This window comes from Cucurbita pepo, chromosome LG03 (assembly GCF_002806865.2).
Source record: "Cucurbita pepo subsp. pepo cultivar mu-cu-16 chromosome LG03, ASM280686v2, whole genome shotgun sequence".
NCBI classification, from domain to species: Eukaryota; Viridiplantae; Streptophyta; class Magnoliopsida; order Cucurbitales; family Cucurbitaceae; genus Cucurbita; species Cucurbita pepo.
The window spans coordinates 10321460-10340783 of record NC_036640.1 but is presented as its reverse complement, the minus strand read 5'-3'; the positions used below and the strand labels follow the sequence as shown (position 1 = coordinate 10340783).

Sequence of the window (19324 nt, the reverse complement as noted above, 5' to 3'; positions counted from 1 at the left end):
GATTCTAACATGTTTTGTTCTCACTCACATGTATTTTTAAAAAAATTATAAGAAAGCACGTTTAATTTAGGAGTTCCTATAGTTAAGTCGCTGAAAATAGTTAAGTCGCTGAAAATGAAAAGTATTGACTCAAATTTAGGAGTTCCTATAGTTAGTCGCTGAAAATGAAAAGTATTGACTCATACCCAACCTATATAATTGCTTCTAAAACACACTTGTATATGTCTTCCTGATTTTGCTTCTAAAACACACTTGTATATGTCTTCCTGATTTTGCTTCTAAAACACACTTGTATATGTCTTCCTGATTTTGCTCTCATTTAATTATGGTCACGGTTCTTTCTGATTGTTCTCATGATACTGGTTTTCTCGTGATCAAAAGACTTTGAAAAAAAAGGACCATTGAATATTTTTTGAATGATAAAGAACCCTACAAGTACTTTAAAACATTTTCAAATTCATTAACAAAAATTAGTATCGATCCATCAACACTCTTTTGAATCAAAAGTACCTTTCATCTATCACTTATTAAATTCTTCATTATGTCAATGCTTAATATTTTCTTGTTTATATTGTGAGGCATATCCATGACCCTAATAAAAACGATTGTGAGGCATATCCATGACCCTAATAAAAACGGGTGATAACAGATTTGAAAAATAGAGTTTAAACAGGATCATAAACCAAAATGAGATCAAAAACCAAAATGGAAATTACTAAACGGGTCTTGTGTTGTTTCGAGTTATAAAAGTGAGACAGATGAAAACATCACAAAACAGACCCAAAGTTCCAAGTTTCATCTCTCAGTATAATTATTTGTATGCACAAACAAACGTGAGTACACAAAAGATTCTTTGTACTCAAAAGATTCTTTGTACATTAGAAGATGTAGGTTGGAACCTGTAGAGGGAACCTTGCCACTTGAACTTCAAATGGGCTGCCTTTCTGATATGTCAAACTGAAAAATTATTTCAACACAACTTAGCTATATAGAATAGAAAGGGACTAAATGTACACGAACAAAAAGAAAATGCAGATATACCTACATTGTTTGGAGGGGGAATGCGGGAATGACCTAAGACTATGAACGCAGAGTATACGAGAGAGACATCATTTCTAGTAGAAACTCAACCAACCGCTAACCTGGCTTAACTTTTAATTTATTAAATCATAAGTTGATTTGGATCCAGAAGTAAATGAAAACTTTTATGACTTAAATCTATGACAATCCGTACCCGTACTCATTTTCTAAAAGTTACATTTCCTACTATTTCCTATGGCTATTTTTCCTACTATTTACTATGGCTATTAGAAGACATTCATATTACGAGGTTATGGACAAGTCGTGGCCTATTAGGGGAAATTCATATTCACGCTAGGGTGATGGACGGTGATGGACAAGTCGTTAATGATCCCAAAATCAGAAAAAAAAAATCAGAAAATAGATTACCTGCCGGGGACAAATGTAAAAGACCCTTCAATGGAGCCCATGGATGAATGGAGAGATGAGCAACTCTCGTAAACAAATTCTTTTTCTCCCGGTTGCAAGAGGGGATACTACAATGAAAACATATATTAGTCAGCAAAGTTTCGATAATACAAATTCAATCATCAAAGCCGGTTGCAAGAGGGGATACTACAATGAAAACATATATTAGTCAGCAAAGTTTCGATAATACAAATTCAATCATCAAAGCCGGTTGCAAGAGGGGATACTACAATGAAAACATATATTAGTCAGCAAAGTTTCGATAATACAAATTCAATCATCAAAGCCGGTTGCAAGAGGGGATACTACAATGAAAACATATATTAGTCAGCAAAGTTTCGATAATACAAATTCAATCATCAAAGACATAACATTAAGAATAAATAAGTTATAAGAAGAGAGAGAAGTCAAATTGGATGTTATCATTCCTTTTGAATAAGAATAGATATAATTGCTCTCAGATTTATTATCCCAAAAATAATAATATATATATATATATATATATTTGTATATAATACATATGTGTATGCAGCTACATATAATATAATTACGTGTCTGCAACTACATATAATATGATTACGTGTATGCAACTACATATAATATGATTACGTGTATGCAGCTACATATAATATGATTACGTGTATGCAGCTACATATAATATGATTACGTGTATGCAGCTACATATAATATGATTACGTGTATGCAGCTACATATAATATGATTACGTGTATGCAGCTACATATAATATGATTACGTGTATGCAGCTACATATAATATGATTACGTGTATGCAGCTACATATAATATGATTACGTGTATGCAGCTACATATAATATGATTACGTGTATGCAGCTACATATAATATGATTACGTGTATGCAGCTACATATAATATGATTACGTGTATGCAGCTACATATAATATGATTACGTGTATGCAGCTACATATAATATGATTACGTGTATGCAGCTACATATAATATGATTACGTGTATGCAGCTACATATAATATGATTACGTGTATGCAGCTACATATAATATGATTACGTGTATGCAGCTACATATAATATGATTACGTGTATGCAGCTACATATAATATGATTACGTGTATGCAGTTACATATAATATGATTACGTGTATGCAGTTACATATATAATATAATTACGTGTATGTAGTTACATGTAATTACCGTGTATGTAGTTACATATAATATAATTACGTGTATGTAGTTACATGTAATTACCGTGTATGTAGTTACATATAATATAATTACGTGTATGTAGTTACATATAATATAATTACGTGTATGTAGTTACATGTAATTACCGTGTATGTAGTTACATATAATATAATTACCTTTCCAATAACAGCCTCTCCATTAACTCTAGAAACCACATAGTCATTAGCTCGAATTATCCAGTGTCTAAGATGCAATTGACATGAGCTGAATGTCATCCCATTCATGATGCAACCTTCAGGCTGCAATGACATGCGAATTGAATATGAAAATTGATAGTTTCCACCACTATCTAGAAGATCCGTGAACTCCGGGATAAAGATAGCAGAAGCACGAACCTGAACGAACAAAATAAAACTTAGTTAGACCATAAAATAAAAAAGAATGTAATGAAAGAATATCTTACCAAGCTAAAAACATCTAAAAAGATGGACCCGGGCATAGATGATACATGTAATTGATCGAGAAACTATAATATCTAAAAGTAAAACTTACACGAACACCATTGGTTGTTGCAACAGAGCAAAAGGGAGGTTCTTCCGGAAAAAGAGAGATGCTCCTAATGTTATTAGTTTCACGAAGCTTGATAATACCATTTTCTAAGCGTCGAACATGCTCTTCTAGCCATAATAACATAGCATCTTGTTGTTGGTCTGTGTTATACTCATGCACCGAGTTTATCAATGCACTAGGTACACAAGGAATCATTTCTCCATCTTCTCGAAGATTTGCAGTACCCACAAAGAGTTGACCCGAAGCACAATTAAGGAAAAAAACCTTATGAACGAGCGTAGAAGACGAAGCTACAACAATGAATTTAGATCTCCTCGAGAAACCAAGTTCTTGAATGATTGATTTCGTTTCAGTGATCACTTGTCTCAAAGGCAACAAATAAACATTTACCGTCTGTTCATAGAATGTATATCCCCCAATTAAACCGAACGGGAAGCCTCGAACACTATCAACATATCTGCCTTTCAAATCTTGACCATTATGAAAACGATAAAGAATCCTCGTTGGAAGAGGTAGCTTCACTTTCAAAGCATTTTCCAAATCTTCAATGTCAGCTTCTGATGCACCTTCCCTAAGTGTCACCAGAGCCTCGGGATAATTATGACGCAACCAGTTTTCGATTCTATCCCAACATCGCTTAACTCGCTCGACCAGAGGCCATGGATACATCCCAAAAGCTCTCCGCCATTCTTGATAACTCTCCTACAAAGAGAGAGATCAGTAATGAGTTATGCACAATGAATCAAATGAACCAGCACGGCGCCCTAGATGAATACCTACCGCATCACTCGCTGTATATCCATTCATATAGCTTATGATATCAAACTTAAACATACCCATCTCACAAACAGCATCAAGCACAACAAGAACAGGGCCATAATTCATAGATCAAAGCAAATACAGGTAACATTGATTCAAAATGATATCAAGAGCACAATCAATATCCTAACCAATAAATCTAATCATCTGCACCTTATTTTCACAACTACTATAGATTATTCATCAAATCAATACAAAATAATGGATACCCAATTTGGTGAGGGGTGTAACCTTGAATGACGGAACAGGGTTTCCCAAATGATCGATTGGGTCGGTGAGGCCGAGGTCCCGATGGCAGAATTTCTCCCACAGAGAATCTTCGGACGCTGAGGACCTGAATTTGCGGCTAACACAAGCGGCGATGGCAGAGTCTTTAGGGCTTAATTTCGCGAAAATCAAGTGAAGCGCAAGATCGCCCAACGCCTCGACATCCATTGCTGATTCCGACGAACTCAGTGGAAGCGGTGCCGCCTCTAATCGGTGTAGATATGGAGAATCCGTGTGTCAGCTTCGACACATTCCCTTGGCTTTGGGTACTGACGAATTTCGCTTATTATTAAAATGATGGGAACCCAACGAAATTGCTAATTTTTACCCAAAAAAGTTGATGGGGATAGAAACTTTATCTAATTGAAAACGAGTTTTTCAATTAAAACCTCATTTTTAATGTTCTTGATTCGTTTAAACTTTTTTTTTTTTTTTTTTTTTTTTGCCCTTATTAATCCAAAATAACCTCCCACCAAATCATCCTCTCCGATAAGAATTTGGGATAAGCGTCCAAGACCCGAAAATGGATCTATCTAATAAAATCGGTGGAATGAACTTAGATCAATATAATATTTTTTTTATGAGAATAAAATTTGAAGGGTATGTGTGCGTTGTGGACAAGAGTAGTGGCGGCATACAAGTGTCACTCCTCGGGTCATATTAAGGGCCGAGAGAGAATATCTCGATGAGACTAACGAGGACGAGACACTATTTAACACACCCAGAAGAGTGGTTATCGAGCTAAGGAGCAAGTAAGAACATAAGTGACAATGTCAGTATTGGTGTTAAAGGTAAGCTTGATGATGGTCAATTGACCCTCGAGCCATGACTAGAAATATTGAGATTCTATAAAAAAAATTTAACCAACTAGTCTAGAGCCAAGTTCATATGAGCGAAGGATGTAAGCTCGCTAAATTTAGTGGAAATCGGACTCCAAACGAACGTTACATGTTGACATATGAATCATGTAAGATCAAATATGTCTTAGAATGTACAACAGAGGAGACCTTCTAATAATTTTCTTAGGAAGCATATAAGTAAGAGCAAAACAACACTAAATCGACGCAGGTAGGTACGTGGGGATAGCTTATGTTCTTAAAAACAATTCAAGACAAACAGGTAACATGACCATACAAGAGAACACTAAGACCAAACAGTGTCAACAAACGCTACATGTTAACATATGAATCATGTCAGATCAGTCTTAGAATGTACAACAGGGGAGACCTTCTAATAATTTTCTTAGGAAGCACGTAAGTAAGGGCAAAACAACACTAAATCGACCCACGTAGGTACGCGGGTATAGCTTACGTTCTTACAAAAACAATTCAAGACAAACAGGTAATATGACCATACAAGAGAATAATACTAAGATCAAACCGTGTCAATTCATGATTTCAATTTCCGATCTAAAATCTTAACATGAAAACAGGTCAGTCATTTCACTCACGTATATATAATTAAACAATCATTCAAACGTCATAAAACAACGATCTTATACGTTCGTGAACATTTCACAACACCAAACGAAACGAAACGAAGAAATAAAATTAAGCATTGTTGTTGTTGTTAATTTGTAAAGGGTAAGTCAAGGTAGCAATATGGTTATGAGCCACAGTTCCAATCCAAAGCTTCCCATGAACTTCTCTAACTTCACTCATCAGCTTCATAACTTCACCCTTTTGATCCTCAAGAACTTCTAAAAGCTCTCCATTTTCACTAAAAAGAGAGATGACAGTGTACATTTTCATGCCCATAAGCCTGGCCAGCAAGCTCATTCTCAATGGCAGCCTGAAATAGATACTCCTTATCCATGGATTGTGTGTCAGTATCTCTTGTGCTTTTGTTCTACAGCAATCTATGGCTACCCAATACTCGTTCCTTTCGTTTCTTCTTACATTGTCTGGAAACCCTGGAAGATTTGCTACTACCTCTACTTCTCCATTTCTTGATCCCCCTAGCCACACCTTCATTAATCTGCATCCACAATAACGTTCGTATCAAAATATATTACCGTAACGTTTCGTTTCGTTTCGTTTAAACACTATATTGTAGTCTCGTACTCTCAGCTAAACACTATATCGTAGTCTCGTACTCTCAGCTAAACATTATGTCATAGTTCCGTACTCTCAGGTAAACACTGTATCTAGAACCATACTCTTAATTAAACACTATATTGTTGTCCCGTACTCTTAGCTAAATACTACATCTAGAACCGTACTCTTAGCTAAATACTATGTCTATTCCTGTACTCTTAGCTAAACACTGTATCGTAGTTTCGTACTCTCAGTTTTTGTTCAGAGTTTAGGGTTCATGACATCTGGTCTCTGTATTAGTCATTGTACTTCTGTTTTGGTCTCTATGCTTTCGAAAAAGGATCGTTTTTTTGACAAATCTATACTTGATAACTTGTTTTTGAAATGCATTCATAGATTTGCTCTAAAGGGTCTCTATTGAATATAGAATTCGTGTTAGAATATTGCTCGAAAACTAAAACGAACGATCGTTGAAAGTAAAGGGATGACCAAAGTGGATTTTTTGAAATTATAGAGACTAAACAATGAGGTACGATTAGAAGTAGAAGAACGAAAACATAATTCAAAATACCTGCAATTAGTAGTTTCAGTATAAAGAAGAAAGCTATGATCTTTAGACAATTGCACACCATTCGGAAAGGCCAAGCCATTCAACACGACATGAGTTGTTTTAGTAGGAGGATCATATCTCAAAAGCCTACCCGAAGCTTCTCCTTCCAACAAGATGAAGAAATGATCACTGCCCAAAACAAAAAATACGACATTTAAGCTAATGGGTAGCGATAAATTTGATTATATCAATACTTTTAACGATGGGTATCGAGTACTCACACTCGATTATATCTCTTGCTAGTGTCAGTGAAGAAGATGGAGCCATTGTTATGGATATCAAGATCATTAGCAAAGAGAATGGGAGTGCCATCAACATGGGTAGCCAAGGGAGTGGCAATGCCACCTTGAGGGCCAACCATAAGAAGCCCATAATATGCATCAGCAATGTACAAATTGCCTGTTTGTTTCTCAAATCTTAGGCCAAGTGGCCTTCCACATTTCTTCTCATTCTTCCATTGTTTGGCTGTGGTTGAATCAACCCCTTGTGCACATTCCTTCTCTGACCTAATTTCAATTCCATTCAAACAAAATTTAACCAAAAACGTTGTCCTAATAGCATTTTTCGAGTTTTGAAATATTTTAATCGACGATCTTAGACTAGAACCACAATGATTAGTGGACTCTTGGATGAGTTCCACGAACCAACCAGACCCACAAAGTAGCATCATAGGTGCACCGCGCACGAGGGACATGATTAAAAAAAAAAAAAAAAGAATAATTACCATTTTGTTGTGACAATTGCAAAAGTCTCCCATCCAACTTCCTCACCCATCCATCTAACAATGCGGCCATCAGCAAGCCCAGTGTAAGGCCCACGGCCCAAAGCATCAAACTCCAAGGATTCAGGCCCAAAAACCTGATCTTCAAATTCCAAATTTCCAAGGCCCAAACGGCTTTGATTGTCCTTGGGCCAACGGCCCATTACCTGGCTGTAAGGTGCAATGTCATGCTTGACGGGCCTGAAATCGTGGCCTCCAACTGGGCCCATTTTAAAAGGGTCGACTAGTATAAAGCCCAAGCCCAGAACAAGGAGAAAAAGGACAGGGTGCTGAAGGAAAGACTCTTCCTTTACGGCTCTTTTCTTCTCCATCTGGAACTAATTGTAGAGAGAGAAAGAGGAGAGAGAGAGAGAGAGAGAGAGAGAGAGAGAGAGAGAGAGAGAGAGAGAGAGAGGGGTTTGGGAGTCTGAAATGGAGGAGTTGAAATAGTTGGTGATTTATGAAGGGTTGGAGGAGAGGGCCCTAATTGTGTGGGAGGGTTTTTAGGGTTGAAATTAGGTTACTTTTGGTTGAAATGTGTATGTTTTATGTGTTTCAATTTCTTATTTCTTATGGTTGGGTGGTAGAGCATTCCATTCCATTGTTTCTTAGATTTTCATGCTACTCGTGTTTCCATTCTTTTACGTTCAACAACAAATGGGAAAAGAGACTTTCATTTCTAACTTCTTAATCGACCACATATGTCTTTTAACTCTTTTCAATACCGGATGATCTTAATCTTCCTAACCATCCAAGAAGTAAGGTCGAAGCAAAATTTTGAAACTGCCCAAGTTTTTAAAAAATTCAACTCTAAAATCTCCTACGTTTTGGATTGGATAATTGGGTTGAAACGAAATCAAACTAGTTACACTTTTAGCCTTTAAAAATTTGGCTAGCTTTTACTAATTTCTATTATTTTAATATCAATTCTTCAATTCATTTTCTTTTACTGGCGAAGCCAGAAACAAGAGAACAAAATATGAGCAGTGTTAAACGTAGAATAGATCATATCTATACATATGATCTATTTTACTTTTAAAACATTAAGACGTTTAAGAAGCAGAACATTAAGTATTAAATGATACAATTAAGCCCCATTTTCCTTTCAATCTTGCAGGTTGCAGGGCAATGTTTATTGTACATTCAATTGCTTTAATAATGGAGGGAGTGTTAGAAATACCTTAGCGAATTGATTTCCTCAGCCAGCATCACTCTCCATTGGCATGGCTGAAGCTGGGTTCAGATCAGAGAACCTAAAACACCCCAAAAGCCTTTCAGGAAGCTCACATTTTGTTTTCCCTTCAATGAAAAAGGCTATATCAGCTGTCAAGGCTGTGAAGTAATCAAACGCCAGATGAAACATGGCCCTTGCCATGATATTCGATCCCACGTCGATGTCGACTTCGAAAAAGTTGTCCCTTACGATGTATTTACATGAAAGAACTCGCCCAACCACGCAGACTGCTTGGTTCCCAATAGCCTTTTTGACAATCCAAGGGCCTTTGACAATATCAGCAATCAGTTTAAGCCTCGAGTTTCTGAAGTGGTCGTCGCCTTTCAGGAACTGGTCGATTAATGAGCCTTTGACAATCGGCTCTGTCGATACGAAATAAGAAACAAGATTGTAGTTCTGTTTGTTTGGAAGTTGGAGATTAAATGCCCAGATGAAAGGTCTAGGACCTGTAGGAAATGAATCGTTAATCGCCTTCTGAATACGGTTGTTTGGATGGTTCAAGATCTCTCCGATCTTTGCAGAGCTTCTTATCCAGTCGAAACCGAGCGGTTTTAGAATCGATTCGCCAGCAGGAACTTTTGCCTTCGTTGAGAAATACTCGGGTCCTCGCACCAGGAACTTGTCTCCATGAGGAGAATCCCAACAATTTGAATACTTACCATTTGCACCATAAAGTGGAACATTCCCTCCTGATCTCACTTTCTCAATCCACTCAAGCTCATCTTCACCAGAAGGAGCCATAAGTCATCCTGTAAACAATAACATATATGTATATTTTAACTGTCAAAATCAGAGAAGTACAAAAGGATCTAAAAAAGAGCAAACAATTTAGGCTGAATTACAAAACTAGCATCGACTTCTTGTAACCATGTCAAAAATATCCGATGAAAATTGGGATAAAAAAAAATAGTATGAAGGCGCTTGGGTCTCAATTTCGTTTATGTAACATTCCACGCTACCAGATATTGTCCTCTTTGGGCTTTCTCTTTTCGTTTCTCCCTCAAGGTTTTAAAACGCCTCTAAGGGAGAGGTTTCCACAGCCTTATAAAGAATGTTTCGTTCTCCTCCCCGACCGATGTGAGATCTCACAATTCACCCCCTTTTGGGGCCTAGCGTCCTCGCTGGCACTCGTTCCCTTCTCCAATCGAAGTGAGACCCCCCAATCCACCCCTTTTGAGGCCCAACATCCTTACTAGCACATCTCCCGGTATCTGACTCTCATAAAATTTAGAACAGTCCAAGCCCACCGCTAGCAAGATATTGTCTTCTTTGGACTTTCCCTTTCGGATTTACCCTCAAAGTTTTAAAACGCGTGAGAGAGGTTTTCGCACCCTTATAAACAATGCTTCGTTCTCCTCCCGAACCGCGTTGTGGAATCTTACCGTTTCTAGGCTACCCCACACCTTTCCTAGTCTCACCTTCAATCTAACACTCACAGATTTTCTAGTCTAAAAATAGTTCGACATGTTTATGAAAAGACAATGATACCATTGTAACTTTTGAAAGAACATGTTTATTTTTTAAATCAAAGACAAGGCTCAAAGTTGTTTTCTGCAACTTAGCCAAGAATGTATGCAAATAGTACTTTTGTTGAGAAGACAAAGGAGGAGAATTCACTATGATGAAAGAATGGCACAACTTAGGACAGTAGCTAACAGTTCCATCCAATATATATGCGCAAAGGAAGAGTTCTAGACGGCATTAATCCCTCAGCTCCCACCTAATTTACAAGAACGCAAGAGCCTCAACCTGGTCTCTAGTAAAACCTTTAACTCCCACCCACCCTATGTTTCTAGTCTGATCTGCAGAACGACATAATTATGCATGTAGAGTAAGCGGAGACTTGAATAATCAATACGAGGAAGATTTGTATCTTAACACTGCCAGATTTCTTTGTCAATTGATCTCAGTAGTGGAGTGAAAAATAACACAGAATTGCCATGAACAAGCGAATGATACTGGAAAACTAAAATCCCCAATTGATCTGATGGCTCATGATGTCTTAACATCTTTGCTAATTTCAGAAACAGAAAACTCAATCATGCCTCAAGTGACCTTTCGAATCACCAAAAGCTTTACATTCAGTAGAAAATTTGACCCAACATGAACAAGAACAGAGTCATAAGTAGACCAAGAATCAGCAATTTCTGTTCATGCATTCAGGCAGTTAATGGTCATTCTTACTTCTAACTCAATTCAGTTCATAATCTACACAATGAATCCGAAGTTCGATCAGTCGAAAACTCAATCATGCCTCAAGTGAACTTTCGAATCACCAAAAGCTTTACATTCAGTAGAAAATTTGACCCAACATGAACAAGAACAGAGTCATAAGTAGACCAAGAATCAGCAATTTCTGTTCATGCATTCAGGCAGTTAATGGTCATTCTTACTTCTAACTCAATTCAGTTCATAATCTACACAATGAATCCGAAGTTCGATCAGTCGAAAACTCAATCATGCCTCAAGTGAACTTTCGAATCACCAAAAGCTTTACATTCAGTAGAAAATTTGACCCAACATGAACAAGAACAGAGTCATAAGTAGACCAAGAATCAGCAATTTCTGTTCATGCATTCAGGCAGTTAATGGTCATTCTTACTTCTAACTCAATTCAGTTCATAATCTACACAATGAATCCAAAGTTCGATCAGTTGAAAACTCAATCACTACAAAACAATCAAATCAATCAATATCCACTCAGTTTCATATTAAGAAATGCAAGTAAAACCTTCCACAATCTCAAACAAATCGAAGCAAACTCATACCTAAGAACACGCAATCGAAGAAACAGGAGAAAAAAACCTCAATCGCGAGCCGCAGAGCAGAAATTCCAGCAATGGATCGATGCTCTGGAAACCCTAATCTTGGAAGAGAATTGAAATTCTACCTTCTTTCTTTATAAGTTCAATCTTCTCGAAATCTCCACACGTTGTTTTCATTGAAATGCTGGAAGATTGAAGAAGAAATGGCCGAATCTGAGAATAGTGTTGTTTCTTCACTTTCAGAGCGTTGGGTAGATTCGTGCTTAGGATTTTGGTGGAAGTTAGCCGCTGCACAATAAAGAGCGCATCTCAAGAACTGTTGCGGCCATTGAAGGCTCTGCTGAAGATGAAAAACTCAAACGGCCACAAGCATTAATGACATAACTTTTATGGATAGCAGTTGGTTTACTAATGGCGGTTGATGAATTGAATGTCTACTGACGTATCATAATTCAATTGGTTAACATATATATCGTCCACGTTTAAAGTTTGAAGGTTTGAGCTATACTAGTTTAGGACGGTTAGCTCTCTCACCTATTCGTCAATTCGAATATAATAAATGGTAAAGAACGTTTAAAGTTTGAAGGTTTGAGCTATTCTAGTTTAGGACGGCTAGCTCTCTCACCTGTTTGTCAACTCGAGTATAATAAATGGTAAAGACATATATCACCTGTTAGATAAATACGACTCTCCACAATGTTATGATATTGTCCACTTTCAGCAGCATAAGCTCTCATAGTTTTGCTTTGGGCTTCCCCTTATAAACCCATGATCATTCCCTAAATTAGAGTACTTTCATCATCCAACCTCTCCACTAAATCGGCTCGACACCTTTTGGGCTTCCCCTTGTAAACCCATAATCGTTCCCTAAATTAGGGAACTTTCATCATCCAACACCTCCCCTTAATCGAGGCTCGACTCCTTTTCTTTTGGAGTCCTTTGTTCTATATTTGAGAATTTACCAATCTATAGCATGACTAAGTTTAGGATATGGCTCTGATACCATGTTCGATAATATACTCCTTTTTGTTTGGAGTCATTTGTTCGATATTTGAGAATTTACCAATTTATAGCAAGACTAAGTTTAGGGTATGACTCTGATGCCATGTTCGATAAATACACTCTTTTTCGTTTGAAGTCCTTTGTTCGATATTTGAGGATTTACCAATCTATAGCACGACTAAGTTTAGGATATGACTCTGATACCATGTTAGATAAATACGATTCTCTACAATGCTATGATATTGTCCACTTTGAGTATAAGCTCTCATGACTTTGGTTTGGGCTCACCAAATAGGCCTTCAAACCAATAGAGAGAATATTCCTGGATTATAAACCCATGATCATTCCCTAAATTAGCAGACGTGGGACTTTCATCATCCAACATCACCGACTAATAAATTAGAGTTTGAAAGCTCACCGATTGCTTTGTCATGTTGAAGTCTCGACATTTCCACGTGTCTAGTTGAGAAATAATTCCAAATATTAATTTCAGGACGATGTTAATTAATATATCGATATAAATGGAGTTTTTTTAATTAAAGATATTTAAAAAAAATTGCGAGAAAATAAATAATTATTCAACAAAATTTAATATAAATAAAAGTATTATTTTATGATTGGTAACATACGTAATAATATATGTAATTTAAGATATTCACTTTTAAAAACTATTTTCACATAAAATGTTTATATTTGTAATTTAAAATTTAAAAGAACAATCAATATCACCAATTTTTAGATAAAATGTGTTTTAAAAAGTAAAAAAAAAAATTAATTAAAAAAAATATAAATAGTTTTTATGTGAACTCTAAAAATATTATTAAACTTTTAAAATAATTTTAAAATTACCTTTTTTAACTCTTAAAAAAATATTTTAAAATTTTTAAAAAATACCATATTTAAAAAATACTCGTGAACTTTCCAAAATAACGTTAAGAAGAGATAATCTATGAGGTGTTGATAGACGGTTTTTGTCTATATATATTAACGATATAAATTTTTTAAATTTTTTCATAAAGGTAAAAGTGGTTAATACTGTTTTAAAATTTCATGGGTATTTTCTAAACATGACATTAGAAAAGAATGATATTAATTAAACTTTTCAAAATTAAAAGTATTTTTTAAACAAAGTACTAACAGTTTCCCTCCAAAATTAAGAGATGAACTAACTTAGAGTAATGCACGTTGAAGATAATTCCTTACACGAATATTCAGGTTCTGTTTAGTTTTAACCAATAGAATAGAGATGAACTCGAGAGAATACACGTTGACGATGATTTCAAGTTCGGTTTAGGAATGTATATCCCGAAACCAAAACGTAAAATATGACCAAATTTAGGATCCAAATTTAAAAATAATGGATTTTTTTTTTTTCGAATTGGGTCGAGCTATTGGGCTACATTTGGGCTTGGCTAAAGTTATGAGGCCATGATATATATATATATATATATATACTAAATTAATAAAAATACTCTTTAATTTTATTGGTACATGTTATCTAATAAAGATATTTTATTTCAAAAAACCAAAAAATAAATAATTACTAAATAAATTAAATATTAATATCAATTTTACAAAACATAAATGTAAATAAGAGAGTAAAACTATGAAGAAATTTGTAAAAAAAAGTAACAAGTCAAAAATAAATAAATAAATAAATAACATAAATGAAATTGACTAACTACAGAGACGAGAATGAGATTTTCAAATTGCTCGATATGTTAGAATTATTCAAAAAAAAACCAACGATCCAAAAAATCTGATCAATTCAATTCAATTCAATACGTACAACTTAATTTAAATTATAAATTTATTTAGATTGAATTGTATTTAAATTAATAAAAGTTCTGTAAATTAAATTAATTTTGGGATTGTCGTAAAACTAACTTATTTAATTTAAAATATATATTAAAATTGAGTTGCAAATCTTAATTAAATGTTTAAAAATAAGTACACAAATATTTTACGAACTAACATTTTATTTTTATTAAAATAAAAATCTAAAAAATGATCCGAACAATCTGAACCCATAGGCAGCGGAATGGTGAGGAGAGAGAAAATTGGTGTGAAAGGGTATGAAAAATGGAGAGAAGAAAGAGTGAAGCCTCCAGCGTAACAGTGTTTTTATAAAGTCAAACTGACAAAAACATCAAACTCTCGTATGGAACATAAACAACAATAGTATTTGTTACCCACAAAACATCATTAAAAATGTCAAAATTTTCAAACAAAAAAACAAGTAAGACTTCTTAGATTATAAGTTATTGTTCTTCGTCAAGCTTGCTAATGGAAAACGGACTTCATAAAATGGGCGATTGTAGATAATGTTTTATAACAACATGTTTTTTCTTTTCTTAATGTATCATAAATTGCTCGATTTGATTCTATTTAAAAATATGGTTGTTAACAAATATAGTCTATTTTAGCTGGATACGTGTCGTCGTCTGTCTCACCGTTTTAAAACGTATCTACTAGGAAGAGATTTCCACACTACTCTTATAAGAAATGTTTGATTCTTCTCTGAGATCTCACAATCCACCCCTCTTGGAGGCTTAGCGTCTTCGTTGACACACCACTTGGTGTTTAGCTCTGATACCATTTGTAACAGCTCAAGTTCACTGCTAACATATATTGTCTGATTTTAAGTCTTACGGTTATAAAACGCGTCTGTTAAGGAGATTTTTTCACACTCTTATAAGGAATGCTTCGTTCTCCTCTCCAACCGATGTGGGATCTTACACTAAGACATTTGTCTAAGGAAAAAGTCTTTGCAACGGTTAGAGAGGCAATCGTAGAGGTGTGAAGACTATCGTTTCATCTATCTATTCATTCCTTAAAGATCTTCTACCGTTAGACAACCACGGTTTAAAGATTTTGATATTCAGTGGCAAAGACATTTGAACGAGACTTTAGTCATCTTTAAATATTAATTCATATAATTTTAAATATCAATAATTAAAATATAAAGGATTAGATTAAAAAAATTTAAATTGAATAAATATCCCATAAATGAAAATGCCACGTCATAGACACGTGTACTGCTACATATTAGTACGTAATGTTGTTGGTCCGAATTCTGTCCATTTTATTTGGTCAGACTTCGACACATAAGAACCTTTTAAATTAATGAAAAAAAAAAAAAAGTCCACGTGGTAAATCATTTCACAAATGTTAAAAAGGGGGGAAAAGTTACGTCCCCGGCTCATAAATTCTATAAAAATATGGGGTCCTCCTGTAATTAATGTGAAACTTTTGGGCTCCTTTGCAACTTTTAAATAAAATCCCTTCTCACGTTTTAATTTTGTAATTTTCAATCTACCGTCCACTCTCCTACTTACGTAGGGTGAAAACATAAACAACATAAAAAATAAAGACTAAAATGAAATAAATGAACTATCAAACTATCAATTGAAGGATAGATCGGGTTAAGATATTATACATCTATTCTAACCGTAAGTCGTCCGACAATACTCTACATCTTCATATCGGTGAACGTAAAAAAGTAATTTCTTTAAGTTTTTACGTTTTTTAATTCTAGACAAATTTATAATCCTGTAATAGCATAAACCTACTGCTAGTAGATATTGTTCGCTTTAGCACGTTACGTATCGTCGTCAATCTCATGGTTTTAAAATGCGTTTACTAGGGAGAAGTTTCCACACCCTTATAAGGAATGTTTTGTTCCTCTCTTCAACCGACATGGGATCTCACAATCCACCCCCTTAGGGCCCAAGCATGACCATGACACTTAGCGTCTTCGCTGGGTTACCGCCCATTGTCTGGCTCTGATACCATTCATAACAGTCCAAACCCATTGCAGATATTGTCCGTTTTTGTTTGTTACGTATCGCCGTCAGCCTCACGGTCTTAAAATGTGTCTACTAGGGAGAGGTTTCTACACCCTTATAAGGAATGCTTCGTTCTTCTCTCCAACAGATGTGAGATCTCACAATCTATCCCCTTGGGGTCAGCATCCTTGGTGTCTAACTTCGATATCATTTGTAACAGCGCAAACCCACTGCAGATATTGTCCGTTTTGGCCTGTTACGTAACGCCATCAGCCTCACGGTTTTAAAACGCATCTACTAGGGAGAGGTTTCTACACCCTTATAAGGAATGCTTCGTTCTTCTCTCCAACAGATGTGAGATCTCACAATCTATCCCCTTGGGGTCAGCATCCTTGGTGTCTAACTTCGATATCATTTGTAACAGCGCAAACCCACTGCAGATATTGTCCGTTTTGGCCTGTTACGTAACGCCATCAGCCTCACGGTTTTAAAACGCATCTACTAGGGAGAGGTTTCTACACCCTTATAAGGAATGCTTCGTTCTTCTCTCCAACAGATGTGAGATCTCACAATTTATCCCCTTGGGGTCAGCATCCTTGGTGTCTAACTTCGATATCATTTGTAACAGCGCAAACCCACTGCAGATATTGTCCGTTTTGGCCTGTTACGTAACGCCATCAGCCTCACGGTTTTAAAACGCATCTACTAGGGAGAGGTTTCTACACCCTTATAAGGAATGCTTCGTTCTTCTCTCCAACAGATGTGAGATCTCACAATCTATCCCCTTGGGGTCAGCATCCTTGGTGTCTAACTTCGATATCATTTGTAACAGCGCAAACCCACTGCAGATATTGTCCGTTTTGGCCTGTTACGTAACGCCATCAGCCTCACGGTTTTAAAACGCATCTACTAGGGAGAGGTTTCTACACCCTTATAAGGAATGCTTCGTTCTTCTCTCCAACAGATGTGAGATCTCACAATTTATCCCCTTAGGGCCAGCATCCTTGGTGTCTGACTCCGATACCATTTGTAATAGTGCAAACCCACTGCAACTTTGGCTCGTTATTTATTACCATCAGCCTCACGATTTTAAAACATGTCTACTAGAAGTGGTTTTCACACTCAAATAAGTAATGTTTCGTTCCTCTCTCTAACCTATGTGAGATCTCACAAACCTAACAATTAAATACTGATAAGTAAAAGGTGACAACAATCAAAAGTCAAACTTAATTGTAAGACTATTTTGATAATTTGAAAGTCAAGTAGAAGAAGGAAATCATCACTTAGTCAAAAGCTTTGAACACACACACCACACCACACACACACACACGTTTTGTGTAATAAAGACCAATCATGTTGGGAAAAAGAAACAAGACAACTTAACAACACTTCATTGTTTTCGTGTTGATCTCTTAGTAGCATGTCGTGGTCCTTTTGCATTTCGACAAACCCCATCACATCTTGTTATCTTCATTGTTAGCAAACAAATATGTAATTATTTTTCCTTACTAAATTTGCCTCATAACATTGTGACAACAACATTTTATTGTCTTGTAACAAGAATTCGCGTGGGGCCGCCACGTCTCACTCTGTTTCTAGGGTTCTTTCGTCTATTTACACATGAAAAACGAGAAATTTAAAATAAAATATCTCGAAACCCATTTGATAATTAATTAGATCTCATTCGATAACCCTTTGACGTAAGTTTCGTTTAAAAGTTAAAATATATATTAACTACCCATGGTTAAAAAACACATTTGAATTTTAACCAAAATTTTAAAAATAATATTTAAGTTTTCAAAAATTTTATATATATATTTATTGATCGAAACTTTGACTTATTTTATTTAACACGTGTTTTTAAAGATAGGCGATAAAAGAACAAAAAACAGATATCGAACCACTTACATTTTAAATTTAATTTTAAAAAATAAAAATCTAAATGATTATCGAAAATAAAGCTTATAAATATTTAATATTCCTGAATTTTTTTTCGAGTCTCTAAATATTTTCAAAATTAATAAAAATATATATTTTTATTAATTTTTTTTTCTAGAATTGGGCAAAAATAAAAATTAATGAAAAGAAATTTATTTTTAATTTTTAATTTTTGGTTTATAAATAAACAACTACGTTTGGTAACCCATCCATATTTATGTTTTTAAAAATGAAAAACGTTTTTTTTTTCTTTTTTTAATATAAAAAATCTAAAAATAAAGATATTTGGATTTTAAACCTTTTTTAAAATAAAAAACTTAACCGGACATTGAACCTGGTTGCGTAATCGTGGTTGGTAGACAACATTTATTTTATTTATTTTGATTTTATCTCAACCTTTATCTTTATTTTATTTTATATCATAATTTTAATATTTTCTTAATTTTATTCAAATAAATTATATTATATTCATCCATATTTCTTTTATTAAATTAATAAAAATACTTCCAAATTTTACATTTTCAAAAATAAAAAATAATTTTAAGAAAAATTAAAAAATATTCGATAAAAAAATCATTAAATTTATTAAAAATAAACATTTTAGAAAGTATATATATATATATATATATACTCTCGTGATTTTCGTTCATATATTGACACAAACTGTTATAATTTCATGGGTATTTGTAAATAAAATACTCACCCTGTATTATTTTGAGTTGTTTTAAAAAGTTAAAAGATATTAATGAAATAGTTTCGAGTATCAATTAATTTTTTTTATTTATAAAATTTGAAATTTATTAAAAAGACATTTTAAAAATTTACGAGTCATGGATCAAACAGACATAAATTTGGAACGTTACGAGTAAT

General features: G+C 34.7%; 3 protein-coding genes across 7 annotated transcripts; all 3 read right to left on the bottom strand.

Moving 5' to 3' along the window:
• Nucleotides 1-687: 687 nt before the first annotated feature.
• LOC111791402 (F-box protein SKIP16) lies at nt 688-4655 on the bottom strand. 2 transcript variants are annotated; one of them, XM_023672725.1, is made up of 5 exons: nt 4286-4655; nt 3218-3937; nt 2842-3060; nt 1450-1556; nt 688-957 (listed from the first exon to the last, which is right to left on the bottom strand). In XM_023672725.1, the coding sequence occupies exons 1-5, from the start codon at nt 4487-4489 to the stop codon at nt 879-881; spliced, it is 1329 nt and encodes a 442-aa protein (XP_023528493.1). In that variant the 5' UTR covers nt 4490-4655; the 3' UTR covers nt 688-878. The 2 variants fall into 2 exon arrangements, with proteins under 2 accessions (XP_023528493.1, XP_023528494.1); XM_023672726.1 differs by lacking the exons at nt 688-957; nt 1450-1556 and adding an exon at nt 1722-1793.
• A 1042-nt stretch (nt 4656-5697) lies between these two features.
• LOC111789837 (protein STRICTOSIDINE SYNTHASE-LIKE 13) lies at nt 5698-8643 on the bottom strand. Its single transcript, XM_023670541.1, has 4 exons — nt 7692-8643; nt 7189-7473; nt 6929-7096; nt 5698-6298 (listed from the first exon to the last, which is right to left on the bottom strand). The coding sequence occupies exons 1-4, from the start codon at nt 8057-8059 to the stop codon at nt 5872-5874; spliced, it is 1248 nt and encodes a 415-aa protein (XP_023526309.1). The 5' UTR covers nt 8060-8643; the 3' UTR covers nt 5698-5871.
• Nucleotides 8644-8778: 135 nt separating this feature from the next.
• Nucleotides 8779-12125, bottom strand: LOC111789838 (protein ENHANCED DISEASE RESISTANCE 2-like). 4 transcript variants are annotated; one of them, XM_023670545.1, is made up of 3 exons: nt 11730-12125; nt 11146-11630; nt 8779-9710 (listed from the first exon to the last, which is right to left on the bottom strand). In XM_023670545.1, exon 3 carries the CDS (start codon nt 9700-9702, stop codon nt 8926-8928), a length of 777 nt encoding a protein of 258 aa, XP_023526313.1. In that variant the 5' UTR covers nt 9703-9710; nt 11146-11630; nt 11730-12125; the 3' UTR covers nt 8779-8925. The 4 variants fall into 4 exon arrangements, with proteins under 4 accessions (XP_023526313.1, XP_023526314.1, XP_023526310.1 ...); XM_023670546.1 differs by lacking the exon at nt 11146-11630 and having other exon boundaries at nt 11852-12125; XM_023670542.1 differs by lacking the exon at nt 11146-11630 and having other exon boundaries at nt 11730-12124.
• Between the last annotated feature and the right edge of the window lie 7199 nt (nt 12126-19324).